At 49.1% G+C, this 18,105-nt stretch overlaps 1 protein-coding gene across 2 annotated transcripts; it reads right to left on the bottom strand.

Annotated features, from left to right (window-relative positions):
- Positions 1–199: 199 nt before the first annotated feature.
- KLC2 (kinesin light chain 2) lies at positions 200–16,289 on the bottom strand. Of its 2 annotated transcripts, XM_039363136.1 has the most exons (17): positions 16,168–16,289; positions 13,921–14,059; positions 12,289–12,546; positions 11,949–12,179; positions 10,944–11,016; positions 10,013–10,235; positions 9,685–9,772; positions 8,807–8,908; positions 8,303–8,476; positions 7,153–7,252; positions 5,270–5,319; positions 5,073–5,143; positions 4,354–4,462; positions 4,071–4,220; positions 3,100–3,224; positions 2,402–2,462; positions 200–1,854 (listed from the first exon to the last, which is right to left on the bottom strand). In XM_039363136.1, the coding sequence occupies exons 3-17, from the start codon at positions 12,535–12,537 to the stop codon at positions 1,774–1,776; spliced, it is 1,887 nt and encodes a 628-aa protein (XP_039219070.1). In that variant the 5' UTR covers positions 12,538–12,546; positions 13,921–14,059; positions 16,168–16,289; the 3' UTR covers positions 200–1,773. The 2 variants fall into 2 exon arrangements, with proteins under 2 accessions (XP_039219070.1, XP_039219069.1); XM_039363135.1 differs by lacking the exon at positions 13,921–14,059 and having other exon boundaries at positions 16,168–16,286.
- Positions 16,290–18,105: the final 1,816 nt, after the last annotated feature.

Genomic DNA, 18,105 nt, shown 5'->3' on the forward strand with positions numbered 1-18,105 from the left:
TAAAGCGAAGGGTGAAGAAGGAGAAGGAAGAGCCGAAGAAGGAAGAAGGGAAGAAGGAGGAGGAGGAGGAGAAGAAGAAGAGGAGGAGGAGGAGGACGGGGGGAGGAAAGGAGAAGAAGGAAGGAAGAAGAGGAACGGAGGAGGAGGAAGAAGAAGAAGAGGAGGAGGAGGAGAAGGAGGAAGAAGACCAACCACAAAGTATATTCCTCTCATTTTATTTCTACAGCAACATAATACAAAGCACAATTCTTTTCCTCTCATTTCACCTGGACGCAACCATTAAACCTTTTCTCCACACACAAACCCCACCCCCACCCCCTGCCCGCAAACACACAAACACGCGCGCAAGATGTATGTGATATAAGTTACCGGGGCCCTGCCCGCTGTCCTGGGAAGAGGAAGGAGGGGGAAAAAAAATAAAAATAAAAAATAAACTGAAAAATTAACTGGACTGTCCCCTCTACGGGCTACAAGGGAGAGGGAGAGAGAGAGAGTCTTAAGCTGAGTGACTTTCTCCCTGCCTCTGATTAGAGTCTTCCGTCTCTAGAAGCAGCGGAAGGAAGGAAGGAAAAAAAAAAAGGACGCAGCACTTGCAGTGAAGAGGCAAGAATATGGAGAGAAGAGCGATCGGAAAATGGATCGGATCTTCTGCTTAGCCCAATTTTCTACCCCTTTAGCTTAAATTCTTAGCTACTATTTATTATTATTTTTACGGAATGGACGCCCAAGCGACGCAGGTAGAGAGGAGAAAGGGGCTGTTTATTGGGGGTGCACAGCATCCTGGCTGGAAAGACTGTCCGGTAAACAGGCTGACATTAGCGGGCGTCGGACGTGACGGGATTCCCGAGCATTTGGGCAAGGAAGGAAGGCGGCAAAGAGTATACATCTTCTCCTTAAAATGGGAGCCAGCGGGAGTGGGATTAATAATCCTCCCCAAAGCTCAGGCAGTTGGGAAAAAAAAAAAAAGCAACCAAAGGTGGAAGGGAGAAAGGAGAGGAGTAGGGAAGAACGAGAGAGGAATATTTGCACGGACACAGGGTATTCCGTCAGTAAGCGAGCCCTGGAATGAAGGGGCTGCAGAAGCTATATATATGGTAATCCAGGCGGTCCCCGCTCAAAATAAATAAAAAAATCCAGTGCCGATGGAGGAGAAGAGGGAAGGGATTTAGAGAGAAGAGGGAGGATGGGCTGGGTGGGGGTCTCCCTGAGGCCGGGCACAATTGATCCTCAAACAGAAAGGATCCACTCATTGCGGAAGGCGAGAAGCGAGCCATGAAAAGGATCCTTAAGCGAGATTATTCTGCCTTTGCAGAAGGACACATTAAGGTGGGTGGGTTGCGCCCCGTTTTTGCAACACGCGAGCGCAAAACCTTGAAAAACCATGCAGCTTCGGGGGGGGGGTGTCCCTCGCCCCCCCCCCCAACAGGACGCGATCCGTGGTGCCTTGCCACGAATCGAGGCATCCTGCGTTAATATGGAATTAGAGGAGGGGTTGGCCCTCGGTGGCCGGGGCCGAGGAGGAGGGCCGTGGAGGCAACATGCTGGGGAGGGGGAGAGGGAGATGTTGGGTTGGTGGGTGTGCTTGTGGGGCGCCCAGGGCACACCCGTGAAGGGGGGAGAGAGAGAGACTTGGGCCCACCGCTGTGTCTGAACCGAAATGGCGGGAGCCCTAGGTCAACGAGGGTCGGGAATTCTCCAGGGATGAGGGTCCAGGCGGAAGCTCGAAGCGGTCCGGATTTCCGCCGCTCGACCCAGCCTGAGCCGTGGAGGACGTCACGCCATCAGGGACCTTCGGTGGGGCAGGTCGACGTTGCTGGCGCTTAAGCCTCGGCTGTCACAGAGGCTGCCGGAGCCCTGCAGTGAGAAAGAGCAGAAGAGGGAAGAGGGAGGGATGGCGGCTGTGCATCTCAACAGTTTGAGGGGGGGGGGGTTGTCACCCCTTTCATTTCACTTCTCCTCCTTCCTTCCTTCATCCCTTCTTTCCTTCCTCTTCCCTTCCTTCCTCTTCTACTGCTCCCTTTCTCCTTCCTTCTTCCCTCCTTTTCTTCCCACCCATTTCCTTTCTTCCCTCCCTCCTTTTCTCTTTTTCTCTTTTTTCGTTCTTTCCTTTTTTTCCTTTCCTTTCTCTCTTTCCTTCCTTCTCACCCATTTTCCTTCCTTCCCACCTATCTTCCTTTCTCCCTCCCTCCCTCTCTCTTTCTTTCTCTTTCTTTTCTTTCTTCCTTCCTTCCTTCTCTTTCTTTCCTTTCTCTCTTTCTTTCCTTTCTCTTTCTTTCTTCTTTTTCTTTATTTCTCCTTCCTTCCTTCCTTCCTTTTTTCTTTCACTTTCTCTCCTTCCTTCCCACCCATTTTCCCTCCAGTCCAAAATAGAAAGTTGGGCAGCTTCCCACAGGTGTGTTACCTGGCTGGGCTCTTCTTCTAGGCTCTTGTTCAGGAAGTTGAGCGAACTGGCCCTTTTAATCCTGCGGCGAGAGAAACCAGAAAGGGATCCACTTTGGGCGATCAGCATTTGAAGACTGAAATCTCTTGGCCACTTCATTTCGGCCACCAACACTTGCACGATCTTTTACTAAACCCACATATACACCAATCGCTTACTAAACCACGTCCTCGACTTACCCCACTTCGTTTAGTGACCGTTCAACGTTACAACGGCACCGGAAAAAGGGACCTAGGACCGTGTTTCACACTTAATGACACCTACAGCATCCCTTTGGTCACGTGATTAAAACTCAAGACAGCTTGGCAATGGGCTCGTATTTATGTCGCAGCATCCCCGGGTCACGTGATCCCTTTTACGACCTTCTGGCAAGCAACGTCAACGACGGAAGCCGGTTGCACTTAGCAACCGCCTGCATGGATTCCCTTAAGAACAAGCAAGCGAGGTCATAAAATGGATCAAGACTCCCTTAACAGCTGCCTTGCTTAGCCATAGAAATTTGGGCCTCCCTTTTTGCTCGTAGACAAAGTAAGACGATCGGGACGACATGAGGATCAGATAGCAAAATAACCTCTCGTTCCAAACTTTTCAAAAAATAAAAAAAAATAAAGGAGACGCAGTCTGGGGGCTTCCTGGATTCCCCCCAAACGGAAACTCACCCTGGATTCCTCGGTTCCTGTGGGCCATTGCCTTGAAGCTTCTTGACCAGCATCTCGCTGCTCCGTCGCAGGGCGTCCCGCAGTTTCCCGAAAGAGCCGCTACGCCGCAGAGCTCCAGAGCCCACCTGGGAGAGCGAAAGACCCACAGCTTGACTCCATCTTTCAGGCGGCAAGGAAGCCGGGATGCTGCAAATGGCGACACTGGCCTTCGAGGGTGTTGGGACAAGGGCTCCCAAAATTCCCAGCCAGATAGCAAAGGATTTGAGGAGGTGTAGTCCCTGCCTGGGAGCTGGGGGTACGTTTGGGGAACAGGTCAAGGTTGGTTTTTCGTGTATTCTTCATGCTAAGCCAATATTTTTCAACCGTGGCTGCTTTAAGAGTGGACATCAGCTCCCAGAATCCCCCAGTCAGCATGCTTTAAGAGGGGTGGACTTCAACTCCCAGAATCCCCCAGCCAGCCTGCTTTAAGTTGGGTAGACATCAACTTCCAGAATCCCCCAGCCAGTATACTTTAAGAGGGGTGGACTTCCACTCCCAGAATTCCCCAGCCAGCATGCTTTAAGAGAGGTGGACTTCAACTCCCAGAATCCTCCAGCCAGCAAGTTTTAAAATATGTGGATTTTAACTTGAAAAATTCCCCAATGAATATGCTGGACTTCAACTCCCAGAATTCTCTACCCAGCATACTTTAAAATATGTGGACTTCAACTCCCAAAATTCCCCAGCCAACCACTTCTTCAAGGAAATCTGTAATGTGGTTCGAATCACTTGGGGCTTAACCCAGTCTACGGTTTTAGTGGCTTCTGGAACTCCAGGCCACAGTATTTTAAGCAAACCTGGGTTTTTTCACACTGTGTGAACCCGGCCACCATCTACACAAAACCCTCAATTCTACATTTGTTGGTTTTTCTCCTCATTTTATGAGGCATATTCTGTAGCTTAGGATGGGTCCAGTTTTCGCTCTTCCTCACCCCAGACCACTCGGCTACTCCTTCTTCTGATTCGGTTTCGTTCTCGCACTTCCTGGCGCCGGGAGTGCCGTCCCGGCTCGGCTGCTGTTCGGCCCGGTTCCCGTCCTTGAGGAGCTCCACGATTTTGCTCTGGTTGAAGGCGTCCATGCCCTGGAAAACACAGGAAAGGGGTAGAAACAGGAATATTAATCCGTGTCCAATGAAGATGGACAGGTGCCTGTGCAGTGACGGAGATTCCTCGGCTTATGGCCCATGGAAAGAAAGGGAAAAAAAACACGCTTGCCTGCTTGCGCGACTTGTGGGCACATTCTTCCAGCGTCTCGGCGGCTTCCACCTTGCCCTGGCGCCTATACAGAGCCCCCAAACTCTTCAAAGTGGCGTTGACGGTGAGGCTGGGGGGGGGGGAGAGACAAGCAAAGCTGGGGATCAGGTCATTGAGCGAATCACAGCCTGCAGCTCTTTTTTCAATGCAAGCCGGTTGCCAAGGGCCCAGGTTGTACGCCCACTACAACGGCCAGCACGAATAATAATAATAATAATAATAATAGTAGTAGTAGTAGTAGTAATAATAATAATCTGCGACGATATCTGTAATACCATCAAACATCCACATCTGCCTATCCCAGGTAAGGACTCTATAGGTAGACAAAATGCCATATCCAGTCGGAACATCTGACTGACTGTGTGATGATCAATAATAATAATAATAATAAAAAGTTGGAAGAGACCTTGCAGGTCATCTAGTCCAACCCCCTGCTCAAGGCAGAAGACCCCATAAACTTGGCCACTTTAAGATTCTCCAGCCAGCATGTCTTAAAAGTTGCCAAGTTTGCTGGCTGAGGAATTCTGGGAGTTGAAGTCCACCAGTCTTAAAGTGGCCAGCTTTGGAGAACCCTGCCCTATATACTTTTCTGGACAAATGACGGTCCAACCTCTTCTTGAGAAGCAAATTCCCTCCCATCCGATTAAACGGTCAGCTTCTTCTCACCGATGGCCTCTTACCTGTCCATCTTACAGGCTTTGTACCAGCTGCCATATTCTCTGTACGGCGCGCTGTTTTCTCGATACTTATCCTGAAGGGGAAAACAAGATTAAAAAAATAATAATAGTTAAAGGGAAGGAATCGTTTGGATATGGTTCCTGTATCTTGGGCAAAAGCAAGCTAGCCTTTGAATCTCTGCCAAGCCCCCCCGAAATACCTTACATTCTTCTCGTTCTTCGGCATGCATCCAAATTGGTTTATTGTCACCTGCAGAGAAATGAAGAAATTGTTGAGAAAATTCGAGGCACCAACAGTGTGATGGTTCAGCTGCGCAACAGGCCTGCCTCGTGGATATTGTTTGACTTTTAACTAGAATAGAATAGAATAGAATAGAATAATAATAATAATAGAATAGAATAGAATAGAATAGAATCATAGGAATAGAATAGAATAGAATCATAGGAATAGAATAGAATAGAATAATAATAATAATAGAATAGAATAGAATAATAGGAATAGAATAGAATAGAATCATAGGAATAGAATAGAATAGAATAGAATAGAATAGAATAGAATAGAATAGAATAGAATAGAATAACAGAGCTGGAAGGGACCTTGGAGGTCTTCTAGTCCAACCCCCTGCTCAGGAAGGAAACCCTGTAACATATCATGGTATCCACTTTTAACCGGGATTACCAATGTCGGATAGGCGTGTTGCTCAGAGCAGGCTCAGCAGAGAGAGAGAGTAATACATTTATTTATCTAGTTTTTATACAACTGCTCCTTGGTCGGTTGTGTGAATCCGGATGTGAAGCTGAACGGGGCCGTGAACCCAGCCTGCGGCTTAAATTCAGGTTGTGCCACATTCCCTTTGCACTGAGCTCACCCAAGTTTGCAGATTTGCACACCGGGACAAGCACACCGAAGACAGGAAAATGACTAAGCGAAAGAAGAGCAGGCAGGACACAGATGTGTGAGTCATCCTGGCTGGAAAGGAGGAATTTGAGTTGGGAATATGCACAATTATGTTGTTTTGTGAAGCACAGCCCCTTGCAGGAGAGGGTGAAGGGAAATGGGACAGAGAGAGAGAGAGAGAGAGACAGACAGGAGAGAGAGAGAGAGAAAGAAAAAGAGAAAGAAAGAGAGAGAGGAAAGGGGGGAGAGAGTGGGAAAGGGAGAAGGAGAGAAAAGAAAGAAGGGGGAGAGAGAGAAGCAGTGGGAAAGAGAGAAAGAGAAAGGAGAAAGAGAAAGAAACAAAGAGAGACAGAGAAAGGATGGAAAAGGGACAATGAGAAAGAGAAAGGGGGAAGAGAGAAAGAGAAAGAGAGAAAGAGAAACAAGTGAGAAAAAGAAAGAAAGAGAAAGAGAAAAAGAGAGGGAGAAATAGGAAGAGAAAGAGGGAAGGGAGGGCCCTTCCAGAATTAAAATTTAAGCTAATTTAAGCTAAATGTTAAACCAAATTTTCCAGAGCTAAAAGAGGGAGGAAAAAAAATCAGTGTTTTTTTTTTTTTTAAAAGGGAGTGCATTCTTGACATGGTTAGGAAAGGTCTTTGCCAGGGAAAGACTGAATAGCTGTATGTATCGGGGACATGACTGTCTTACTTTATTTCAAATCCTGGCTTTATTATTTTGACAAACAAATCAAGGCCGCAAAAACGTATCTAATAGTCCTTCCTCCTCCTATATTCCCTGCAACAACAGCCCTGTGGGGTGGGCAGGGCTGAGAAGGAGGGACTGGCTCCAAGTCACCCAGCCGGCTTCCCTGTCTAAGGTGGGACTAGAATTCACCGTCTCCTGGCAATTGGGCCCAAAGTCTCCCAGCGGTTTTCAGATCTCGAGGCAAGGACTAGCACTCACCACCTCCTGGGGTTTAGCTTGGGGCCTTAACCACTAGGCCAAACTGTCTCCCCAAAGTTAGCCAGTTGTGCCTCTTCGCCCTCTTTCCACACTTAAAAACACAAGACACACACACACACACAATCCCTTGCATGCCACCCTAGCTATTTTTCCAGTCTTCCAAGAAGTTCTAAGCCAGGCTCTTTTTGGAAGATTGTGCCCTCCCCGCCCCCAAATGATGGGAAGATTCGATCCCGGGCTCACCGTTGACCGATCCAAACTCCCTTTCGTGCGCCTGAGTCAGGATCTCCTTGTAGAGAGCCTCAGCCTCTTTGTACTTCCCTTGCTTGATGTAAGAAGAGGCCTGTGAGGAGATAAATCCAGAGGTCAGAGGGGGGGAAAAAAAACAAGCCAGGTTTCAGGTGATTCTTTAAACCAACTTGGTTTGTCTAGCTTTTTCTTTTGGGTGGGGGGGGAGGGCTGCCCCTTCCTTCCCCCCCAAAAAAAACCCCCCAACTTTGCCAATTTGCCAGGTTGGCTTTCCAAAGGGCATGTCACGAGAGGAGAGAGCGATGGGGAGGGAGGAGGAAAAAGAAAAAAAAAAGATGAGGATAACCTGGAGTTAAGGAGAAATTTCCTGACGGGGAGAACAATTCACCAGTGGAACGACCTGCCTCCAGAAGCTGTGAATGCTCCAAAGGTGGAAGTTTTCAAGAAGAGACTGGACAGTCATTTGTCCAGGGTTTGGGCAGGGGGTTGGACTAGATGACCTCCAAGGTCCCTTCTATTCTATTCTATTCTATTCTATTCTATTCTATTCTATTCTATTCTATTCTTTCATTATTCTATTCTTCATTCTCTTATCTATTCTATTCTATTCTATTCTATTCTATTCTATTCTATTCTATTCTATTCTATTCTATTCTATTCTATTCTATTCTATTCTATTCTATTCTACTCTACTCTACTCTACTTTACTCGCCTGCAGAAGCGGTGAATGCTCCAACACTGTAAGTTTTTAAGAAGAGACTGGATAGCCATTTGTCTGAAATGGAGTAGGGTTTTTTGTCTGAGCAGGGGGTTGGGCTAGATGACCTCCAAGGTCCCTTCCAACTCTGTGATTCTGCTATTCTTTTTTCCTTCCTTCCTTCCTTCCTTCCTTCCTTCCTTCCTTCCTTCCTTCCTTCCTTCCTCCCTCCCTCCCTCCCTCCCTCCCTCCCTTCTTCATCACTGGAGGTTTTCAAGAAGAGACTGGACAGCCATTTGTCTGAAATGGTGTAGGGTTTCCTGCCTGGGCAGGGGGTTGGGCTAGATGACCTCCAAGGTCCCTTCCAACTTTTTATTGTTGTTATTTTTTATTTTTATTATTATTATTATTGCCATTACTATTACTATTATTAAAGGTCCAACTCACCAGGTTGTTCTTGGTCTTGGCTACGTTTGGATTGTCGGGGCCCAGGCGAGATTCGTAGATCTCGAGGGCCCGCTGGTAATAGTACTGGACCTCCTCATACTTGCCCTGGTTTTGGCAAAGGAGGGCCAGGTTGTTCAGCTGCTTTGCTACGTCCGGGTGGTATTTTCCGAGCACCTGGATGGAGGAAGAGGCAGCCACATTCAGACATTTTAAAGAAGGAACACACACACACACACACACACACACACACACCGCAAGGGGAGGCTGCAACGGTCGTAATTGTGAAAAACTTTGTCCCTTTTTGTAACTTTAAACGGTCACTAAAAGGAGTGTCGTACGCCGAGGACTAGCTTTTTTTGGGTAACAGTCCTAAACCAGCCTGAGAAGGGCGGGCCACAAGTCATTGCTGATTTTAAAGGCTAAAAGGCTTTTTTTTCAGTGACACTGCAACTTTGAAACGTCACTAAACGAACCATCGCAAGTCGAGGCGAAATACGCAAGTACCTTCTCGCGAATCTCCAGGGCTCTCTTACACAAAGGTTCGGCCTCTTTATATTTCCCTCGTTTCCCGTACAGGACGGCCAGGTTGTTGAGTGTAGCAGCCACCTGTGGGAAAAGAAACAGCCTGCGTCAAAAACCCAAAGGCAGGGGGTCTTCCAACTTGGCCCTTTTATGACTGGTGGACTTCAGCTCCCAGAATTCCTCAGCCAGGCACGAGGAATTCTGGGAGTTGAAGTCCGCCAGTCATCAAAGGGCCACGTTGGAAGACCCCGTGCCCAAAGGGATGTTGGTTACTTTCCCTGGACCCGCTTCGCAAGAAAAGGACCATGGGAAACCTTAGCAGATCTGAATGAATGAATGAATGAATGAATGAATGAAAGAAAATGAGGGAGGCAGGGAGGGAGGAAAGGAAGGAGGGAAGGAAGGAAGGAAAAAAGGAAGGGAAGAAAGAAAGAGGGAGGTAGGGAGGGAGGGTGGGGGAGGAAGGAAATAGGAAGGAATAAAGGAAGGAAATAGGAATGAGGGAAGGAAGGAAGGAGGGAGGGAGGAAGGAAGGAAAAAAGGAAGGGAAGGGAAGAAAGAAAGAGGTAGGTAAGTAGGTAGGGAAGGAAGGAACAGAGGGAGGGAGGGAGGAAGGAAGAGGGAGGAAGGAAATAAGAAGGAATAAAGGAAGGAAATAGGAATGAGGGAAGGGAGGAAGGAAGGAGGGAGGAAGGAAGGAAAGGAAAGAGAGAAAGTGAGGGGAAGATAAAGGAAAGGAAAGGAAAGGAAAGGGAAGGGAAGGGAAGGGAAAGGGATGTATAAAATAAACAGAAGATTATACAGTCTTTAAATCCTTCCATCAGAGCCGAGAGGGAAGGTCGGTTCCAGCCTGCACTTACAGCTGGGTGGTCTTTTCCCAGCGTCTTTTCCCGGATAGCCAAAGCATCATTCAGAAGGTGGGCAGCTTCCTTGTATTTATTTTGGTCTCTGGCGAGAAGGAAAAAAAAACCACACATATTTAGTTTCTTAGATTCAAGTAGTGACGAAGTTCTGGGCGTTGAAGTCCACCAGTCTTCAAAGTGGCCCCGTTTGCTGGCTGGGGAATTCTGGGCGTTGCCAGTCCACCAGTCTCCAACGTGGCCCAGGGTGGAGAGCCCTGGGTTCAAGTAAAAGCAAGGCCATTTGGTGTCCCCCACCCCCCCCAAGCGCCACCCCTGAGCCCCCCACCTGTACACCAGGGCAAGGATATTCAGCATGGTCGCCACATCGGGGTGATCGTGACCGGACGTTTTCTCCAGGTCCTCCAGAGCCTGCTTGCAGAGCGGGACGGCCACTTCATAGCGCCCCTGGGAAGCGTACTGGATCACCAGATTGTGTAACGTCCGGAGACGGGCCGGGATCTCGTAGCCCCCCTGCTGGGCCGCCGACTCGCCGCTGGGGTGAGTTTGCCCTGCAGAGACAGACCTGCCCAATCAGCTGGAAAGAGCCCATGAGGATATTCCCCCTGGGAGTAAAGGCAGTCCTCAGCTTGTAACAGCACAAAGTAATAGAACGATACAGTGGGGAGGGACCTTGGAGGTCGTCTAGTCCAGCCCCCTGCTCAAGCAGAATAGCAGAATAATAGAGAGGGGAGGGACCTTGGAGGTCGTCTAGTCCAGCCCCTGCTCAAGCAGAATAACAGAATAATAGAGAGAGGGGAGGGACCTTGGAGGTCGTCTAGTCCAGCCCCCTGCTCAAGCAGGAGAGCCTATCCCATTCCAGACAAAGGGCTGTCCAATCTTTTCTTAAAAACCTCCAGTGTTGGAGCAGCCACAACTTCTGGTGGCAAGCTGTTCCACTGGTTAATTGCCCTCACTGTTAGGAAGTTTCTCCTTAGTTCCAGGTTGCTTCTCTCCTTGTTTAGCTTCCATCCGTTGCTTCTTGTCCTGCCTTCAGGCGCTTTGGAGAACAGGTTGACCCCCCCTTCTTCTTTGGGGCTGCCCCTCATATGTTGGAAGGCTGCTATCATCTCCCCCCAGTCCCTCTTTTCATTAGATTATACCCAATTCCTACAAGCATTGTTCACATGCGTTAGCCTCCCCTCATCATCTTTCTTGTGCCACTTAACAACAACACAATGCACTGCTTAAGAATGAATCCGGGACCTTCCGTAGCTTACCTTGAACCTGGTCATCGTCGTTAGGAAAGAGATCATCCAATGTGTCTTTTGCTGCCTCCCCATTTTTCTCATCCTGGGCAAAAAAAGGAAGCAATCAAAGGAAGGAAGGAGAAAGAGGGAGGGAGGGAAGGAAAAAGAGGGAGGGAGGAAGAAAGAAAGAAGGGAAGATTAGAGGGAGGGAGGGAAGGAAGGAGAAAGAGGGAGGGAGGGAGGGAAGGAAAAAGAGGGAGGGAGGGAGGAAGGAAGAAAGAAGGGAAGATTAGAGGGAGGGAGGGAAGGAGGGAAGGAAGGAAGGAGAAAGAGGGAGGGAAGGAGGGAGGAAGAAAGAAGGGAAGATTAGAAGGAGAGAGGGAAGGAAGGAAGGAGAAAGAGGGAGGGAGGGAAGGAGGGAGGGAGGAAGGAAGAAAGAAGGGAAGATTAGAGGGAGGGAGGGAGAGAGGGAAGGAAAGAAGGAGGAGGGAGGGAGGGAAGGAGGGAGGAAAAACAGGGAGGGAGGAAAAAAGAATAGCAGAATAACAGAATTGGAAGAGACCTTAGAGGTCATCTAGCCCACCCCTACTCAAGCAGGAGACCTATATCATTATGAACAAATGGGTGACTAGTCCCTTTTTGTAAACCTCCAATATTGGAGCACCCACAACTTCTGGTGGCAAGCTGTTCCTCTGGTTAATTGTCCTCACCCTCAGGAAATTCCTCCTTCGTTCCAGCTTGCTTCTCTCCTTCATTAGCTTCCAGCCGTTGCTTCTTCTCCTGCCTTCGGGGGCTTTGGAGAAGAGCTGGACCCCTCCACCCCTTCTTCTTTGGGGCAGCCCCTCAAACACTGGAAGGCTGCTATCCTGTCCCCCCCGGTGCTTCTTTTCTTTAGACTAGAAAGGACTAGGGGGTGATACGGTAGCCGCTCAACCCAACGTTTTGGCCCCTGGACCTGGGTTCAAGGCTCCCCTAACCGAGCCGGACACCAACTTCTCTGAACAGGGAGAACAACAACAACAAAACACCACCTACCGACGGGGAGACGTCCTCGTCCAACTTTTTGATCTGGTTCATGAACTCCAGATGTTTCTTCTCCTCCTCCAGCTGGGCCACCGACTGCTCGCTCCTCTGCAGCTTCTGCTGGGTGGCGGCCAGCTCGTCCCGCAGCCACTGGTTCTCCTGCACCAGGCGCCGGACCTGAGCCCGCAGTTTCTGCTTCTCCGACTCCACGGCGCTCAGGTGGCTGGACAGGGCGATGATCACCTGGTGATGCCGGGCCGGGGAGACAAAAAAAAAAAAAGCGGGACTTGTCGGCCTTTGATCCAGGATTCCGATCGCAGCTGCCCGACGGCACGCAAGGGGTCAGACCTACCTGGGCCTCGCCGAGGCCCAGCTCGATGGCCTCAAGGGACTTCCTCAGCAGCAGGGCCTTCTCCTGGGCGGCGCTGGCCTCGTGCGGCGGCTCCAGGCGGCTGACGGTGCCCAGCAGCGCGGCCAGGAGGGAGTGGTGCTCGCTGCGCAGCGTCTCCAGGCCTTGCACCACGGCCTTGGTGCCCAGCACGATCTCGTCCTGGCTGAGCTTCTCCAGCTTCTCCTCCCGCGGGTACAACATGGTGGCCATCGCCCGGCCCTGCGGGGGGGGGGAAAGGAGCAGAGCTGGGCAAAAGGTTTGCGTTGTGTGTGTGTGAGAGAGATTCTTTCCTCCTCCCCTCCTTCTTTTCCTTCCTTCCCTCTCTATCCCTTTCTTCCTTAATTCTTTCCTCCCTCCCTCCTTCCTTATTCCTTCCCTCCCTTTCTCCCTTCCTTTATTCTTTCCTTCCTTAGTTCCTCTCTCCCTTCGTTCCTTTCTCCCTTCCTCCTTCTAAAAATCAGAGTCAAAACTTCAGAAATGTCCCCATCGTTAAGATTTGATTGTCGGTAGAGCAGAGGCGATAAGACTGCCCCTCTCTGGAAGGACCCCTTGCAAAGACAGGGGTCCAGCTAGATGACCTCCGAGGCCCCAACTCAGTCACTCAATCACCCTACGTCCAGCCTTTTCAGTCCTTGAACCCTGCGCCGAGGGTTCATCTGACCCACCAACCCGAGGACCGTTTCGGATCCGGCAAGCTCCACAAACAGCCGTGATTTTAATCCACAAACAGTCCCTCCTTTTAATTCACAAAGTGTCCATAACTTTAATTCCCAAACAGCCGTGAATTTTAATTTCTCATCTTTCCCCCTGCCAGTCAGAAAGGATAATCCAAATCCGTCACGGACACGCCGTCCCAAGCTCCCGCCCTCAAAAGCAAGCAGCCTGCTTTGCCAGCAAACCCAACTGCTCCCGGTTCCCATAACCCAGCCACGACCCGGGTCAATCCTTGATTCCAAGCCGAGTCCCGATCTCTATAGTCTGGGCTACTTTTAGATCACAACCTAGGAAGGGGATAATTCTCCACCTGTCTCCCTCCCCCCACCTCCAGCTTTATCTGGAATTACGGCTAGGACTGGCCGGGAATGTTGCTTCTCATGTGCCCCCCAACCCCCCCCTTTTTCCCCCTCTCCTGTCCAGCTTTTAATGCAATTCTTGGTGTGTCCAGGAGGGGGCCGATTCCAGTCCCGGACATTACCGACGCAATGCGGCGTTGAGTGAGTCCTTTTGGCCAACTCTTCTTCACCTCCCCCCCCCCCTCCAGCATCTCATGTCCTTTCTGCAAAGACTCTCATTTCTCCAAGCCTCTTCCCCAAAATTTGAACAGCCTTGCAAGGAGCAGCCAACTAAATCAAACTGTGCTTCACGTAGCATCTTTCCCCCCGCCCCCCCCCCGGGCTTCCCTTTTTCATTTTTCTTTTTTTGGGGGCAAAATCTAAAAAAAAATGAAAATAAAAATGCAACAGCTGGAAAAGGAGACCCTCCGTGTTTTTTCCCCACCCACCCCCTCCCCAAACTCTGCAGGGAGGATTGTTGGGAGCCCAACTTCCAAGTTAAAAAAAAAAAAAAAAAAGATTCGCCGAGTTTGTCTTTCACCTGCAAGGTTAAAAGGAATGGGATTTCTTTGGCCGGCTGTTTTTCTGCCCGAGAAATTTCATTTCGCTCCACCGGCTGGATGACTGCCTGTCATCATCAGGAAAATCGAGTTTTGTTTTTGTTTTTCTTTCTGACAAAGCTTGCAGGAAGGAGGAAGAAGCAAAGTGATCCTCAAATGCAACAGCCGAGAATTTCCAAAAATAGGCCACACCATCATGTCACGCGGGTGGAGGCAATGTTAATCCAGGTGTGGTCCTTTTGGTCAATAAACCAGAATTAATCCGACCGGTTGAGAGGGCCTAATGAACCCAGATGGCACTTGGTTTGATTTGTGCATTTTCCAGCTCTTTGGCAGAAAGTAATTGGAAACACACCCACCGAAAAATCTAATCAGCGGGGCAAGGGAGATATTTATCATCCCAGAATATCTAGGAAAATAAAAATCAGCTTCATGGGTGATTCAGCTTAAAATTTGTAAGATTTTTTTCCAAGGGGTGGGAGGGGAAATGTTCCTTTTTTTAAAAAATTATTATTATTAGCTTCTTCCTCTTTTTAACAGCTTTCCTGGTGTTTTTTTAATAGCAAAAGTTAAAGCAAGCTCCCTCTGTTGGTGTTGGGGATCTCAGTTCCCATAAGGCTTTGCCGCAGGGCCGGTGGCTGGGGACGATGGGCCCACGGAGAGCCCGAAGTTCCTAATTTTAATTCGGCACGGGAAGAAAGGACTCTGAATCTACTTTTATCCCTTTCCACAATCTATCAGATCCGGAGGGGAAGATTTGTGCAACCTTTGCCCAGGGCCTCATAAAACTCCTATTTTATTTGGGGGGGGGCAATCTTTGCTTTTTGCCTCCATCCCCTTTGCTTTTTCTTACGCTCAGTGGCCCCCTCCGCCAATTCACCCCCCCCCCAAAGCAGGCTACATGTGGGACAAATGCAGCCGAGATGGAAAGCATGCTGTGCAAAGTCAGGAAACTGAGTTTGTGGAGCAAACCCCGGCTTGTTTAGTTGTAGGGAAAGGAATTTTTTTTGGGGGGGGGAGTGGGACCCGAGGAAAAGATAAAGATAAAGCGATAAAGTCCTCCTATTGTAATATATATTGTATAGGCCTTGCTTGACCCTCAAAGCATTGCTAAAATTGTAAAAGGATGGATGGATGGATAGATAGACAAAGATATAGAGAGATAGATAGAGGTATAGATAGATAGTTATAGAGATAGAGTTATATAGAGATAAGAGATAAGGAGATAGATAGATAAGATAGATAGATAGGACAAACAGATATAGATAGATGGATAAACAGAATAAATAGATATAGAGATAAAGCTATAGATATATAGAGATAAAGATAGATATAGAGATATGCAGAGATAGATAGATAGATAGATAGATAGATAGATAGATAGATAGATAGATAGATAGATAGATAGATAGATGGATGGATAGAGGCCCTTTGCATTTGGGGGTTACATCTGGGTAGCTTCCCCTTTTTGGGGGGTGGGATCACCCCTCCAGGACTAAGGCTGCCCCCTTTTTCAAGACATAGGACCCTGAGTTTCCCAGGCTTTCGGCTGAAGGACTAGGTGACCTCTAGGCTCACTTTCAGGGATTTAAGACCCGCCCAAGAAAATCCCCCAGGACCCCATTCCTTTCTGGGAAGACTCCCCCTCCCCACCCAGCTTCATCGGTATGTGTGGGGGGGTGAAATTCCTTGTCATTTTCTTTGAGTCAGGGTCTCTCCCCTCCCCATTTTATCCACATCTTGGAACTAACTAGCTGGGCTTTTGGGGGGCTGGTCTCCCTCCCTTACCCCTCTCGCCCCTCCCATTCCAGGTGACCCTGGATGGTGGAGCCCCCCCATCCTCTGCCCCACAGGAGAGGGGCTAAGAAGGGGGGGCTGTCAAGAGCTACCTACCCCCCCCCTTATCTGGGCTTCTCTGAAGGGGGAGATACCCTTGCCAAGCACCCCCCTCCAATTGGGGAGGGGGCTGCCTCCACCCCCTTCCTGAGCCCCACTTCCCTTGGGGAGAGTGAGGGGGCTGGGGAGGGGTCTTTCACCCTCCCACCTAAGCCCCCCACCCCTTTTGGGACACTCACCCACCCCCCACCCCAAAGGAAGACCCCCCCTCTTTTAAGTGGGGGGGGTTCAGCCTGATGGGGGGGCAAGAGAAGCCCTTTCTCAGTATGGGGGGGAGAGAGAGGGGTGGGGGGGAGAGGGAGAAAGAGACCCCCCCCGCCTCGCCCTCCTACCTGCGCGCGCAGCCCTGGCTCGACCGGTGCGGCTCCCAACCGCCGCCGCTCCCTCCAGCCGGCGGCCTGCCTGCCTTCCTTCCTTCCCGGCAGGCCTTGCGGCACCGGCGAGCGGCGCGGCCCCGCCCCCAAACAACCTCTTTAAAGGGGAGGCGGGAAGAGGAGGGAAAAAAAGCGCGTCGGAGGACAAATAACCCCGCAGCCTTGGCTCCGCCTCCTCGGCTCTTCACTCCCGCCCCGCCCGCGCCGCTTCTTAAAGGGGAAGAGATGCTCAAATTGGGCAAAAATAAATAAATGAATAAAAATGGGAGGGGGGGTTGCTGCAGAAGGGGCCACCCACCCCCCAATTGTACCTTGTTCCCCGTTGGGTATTCCCTGGGGAAATATGGGGGCGAGATCGCCACGTCGGAGAAGGCGAGGGGCCCGATGAGGACTAGAATCTTGGCTTTAATTAGGAAAAGGAGAGTGCTCGCGGTCAAAAAAAAATAAAAGTGCCTGATTTGCACCTGGAGGGTGGGTGAGGGGAGGTTGGGTTTTTTTTCCCCCCAAATCTTTCCCCAACCTCTCCCACTCTTCTAAGGTCTGATTTAATTTTAATTCGTTTTTATTGCTTGGCTAGTTCAGGGAGTCAATGTCCCTATGGATCCATTAGGCCAGGGGTAGGCAACCTTGGCTCTTTTATGACTCGTGGACTTCAACTCCCAGAATTCCTGAGCCAGCAACACTGAGGGGAAAGGGACAGGTTTCCAGCTAAGCCATTATTATTATTATCTTTTATTCATTAGACATGAACCTCAGTCAACTGAACATTCAAATTGGCTGGTGCTACCAGCATCCTAGGTGTCAACCAGGTATCTCCTTAAAATGTAAGATGTTCTGAGTAGCAGTTTTTTGTAACATTGCTGGAGTTATTGCAGGAAGCTGCAGTTTCTTGATGTATTTTGCAAAGTTTTTGGACATAGTTCCCAGTGCCCTGATGATGATGATGATTATATCTCAACTGAGTTTTTCTTGCATTCTTCCTCCTTTCTGGATCGTTCACAACCGACCTCAATCAATCCATCCATCAATCACAACCCACCTCAATCAAATTAATCACGAGCCACAATTGATCTATTCAATCCATCACAACCCACCTCTATCCAATCAATCAATAACAGCCCATGTCAATCAATCAATCCATCAATCACAACCCACCTCAATCACGACCCACAATTGATCTATTCAATCCATCACAAGCCACCTCTATCCAATCAATCAATAACAGCCCATGTCAATCAATCCATCAATCCCAACCCACAATTGATCAATTCAATCCCAACCCACCTCTATCCAATCAATCAATCCCATGTCAATCAACCAGTCCAATAAATCGCAACCCCCATCTCAGTCCAAAAAGCCCAACTCAAATCAATCCAATCAATCAGTGTTTGAAGCACTTTTAAGAAAGGAATCCAACTGGAGATGAGTTTTTTTTTTTTTTTTTTTAAAAACACAATTTATTTAATGAAAAAAAGGAAAAAAAAACTCACGAGGAAGTGGTTAAGAGACGACGTGAACCGCAAAGAATAAAATGCATAAAACTCATACGAACCCGGAAAAATCTGAATATGGATCGTTCGGAGGGGGGGAACTGGGGCGATGGGGAGGAAGATTCTTGAGGCTTGCATTCCAAACGAAGGGGGAGAACCAGCAGTTACAAAAAGAAGAAAAAAAGAAAGAAAAATTATATACAAAAACTCATGTTTATGTACAGTAGCCAAGATAACAGACCACGTGGAAAAATTCCGACCATCAAATCAAGGATGTGCAAATTCTACACAGCGTATATGAGAAACACACCCACGGGTTCTTCCATGGAGTCACTGTAACAGTCAAGACTGGGGGGGGGGGCTTGGCGTGGCGGCGAGGAAGCAAAGGGGGGAACATTTTCGTGGT

This window comes from Crotalus tigris, unplaced genomic scaffold, assembly GCF_016545835.1.
Source record: "Crotalus tigris isolate CLP2741 ecotype Arizona unplaced genomic scaffold, ASM1654583v1 scf7180000019553.37968852642:3898890, whole genome shotgun sequence".
NCBI classification, from domain to species: Eukaryota; Metazoa; Chordata; class Lepidosauria; order Squamata; family Viperidae; genus Crotalus; species Crotalus tigris.

Bases quoted from the DNA above. Each gene is read 5' to 3' on its own strand.
- KLC2 (XM_039363136.1), bottom strand. From the start codon at position 12,537: ATGGCCACCATGTTGTACCCGCGGGAGGAGAAGCTGGAGAAGCTCAGC. The intron at 5,320-7,152 runs GTGAGCCCGGGA...ATTTCTCTGCAG, and splicing joins GGAGTTTGGATCGGTCAACG to GTGACAATAAACCAATTTGG. The intron at 2,463-3,099 runs GTGAGTTTCCGT...CTCTCGCCGCAG, and splicing joins CAGGAACCGAGGAATCCAGG to GATTAAAAGGGCCAGTTCGC.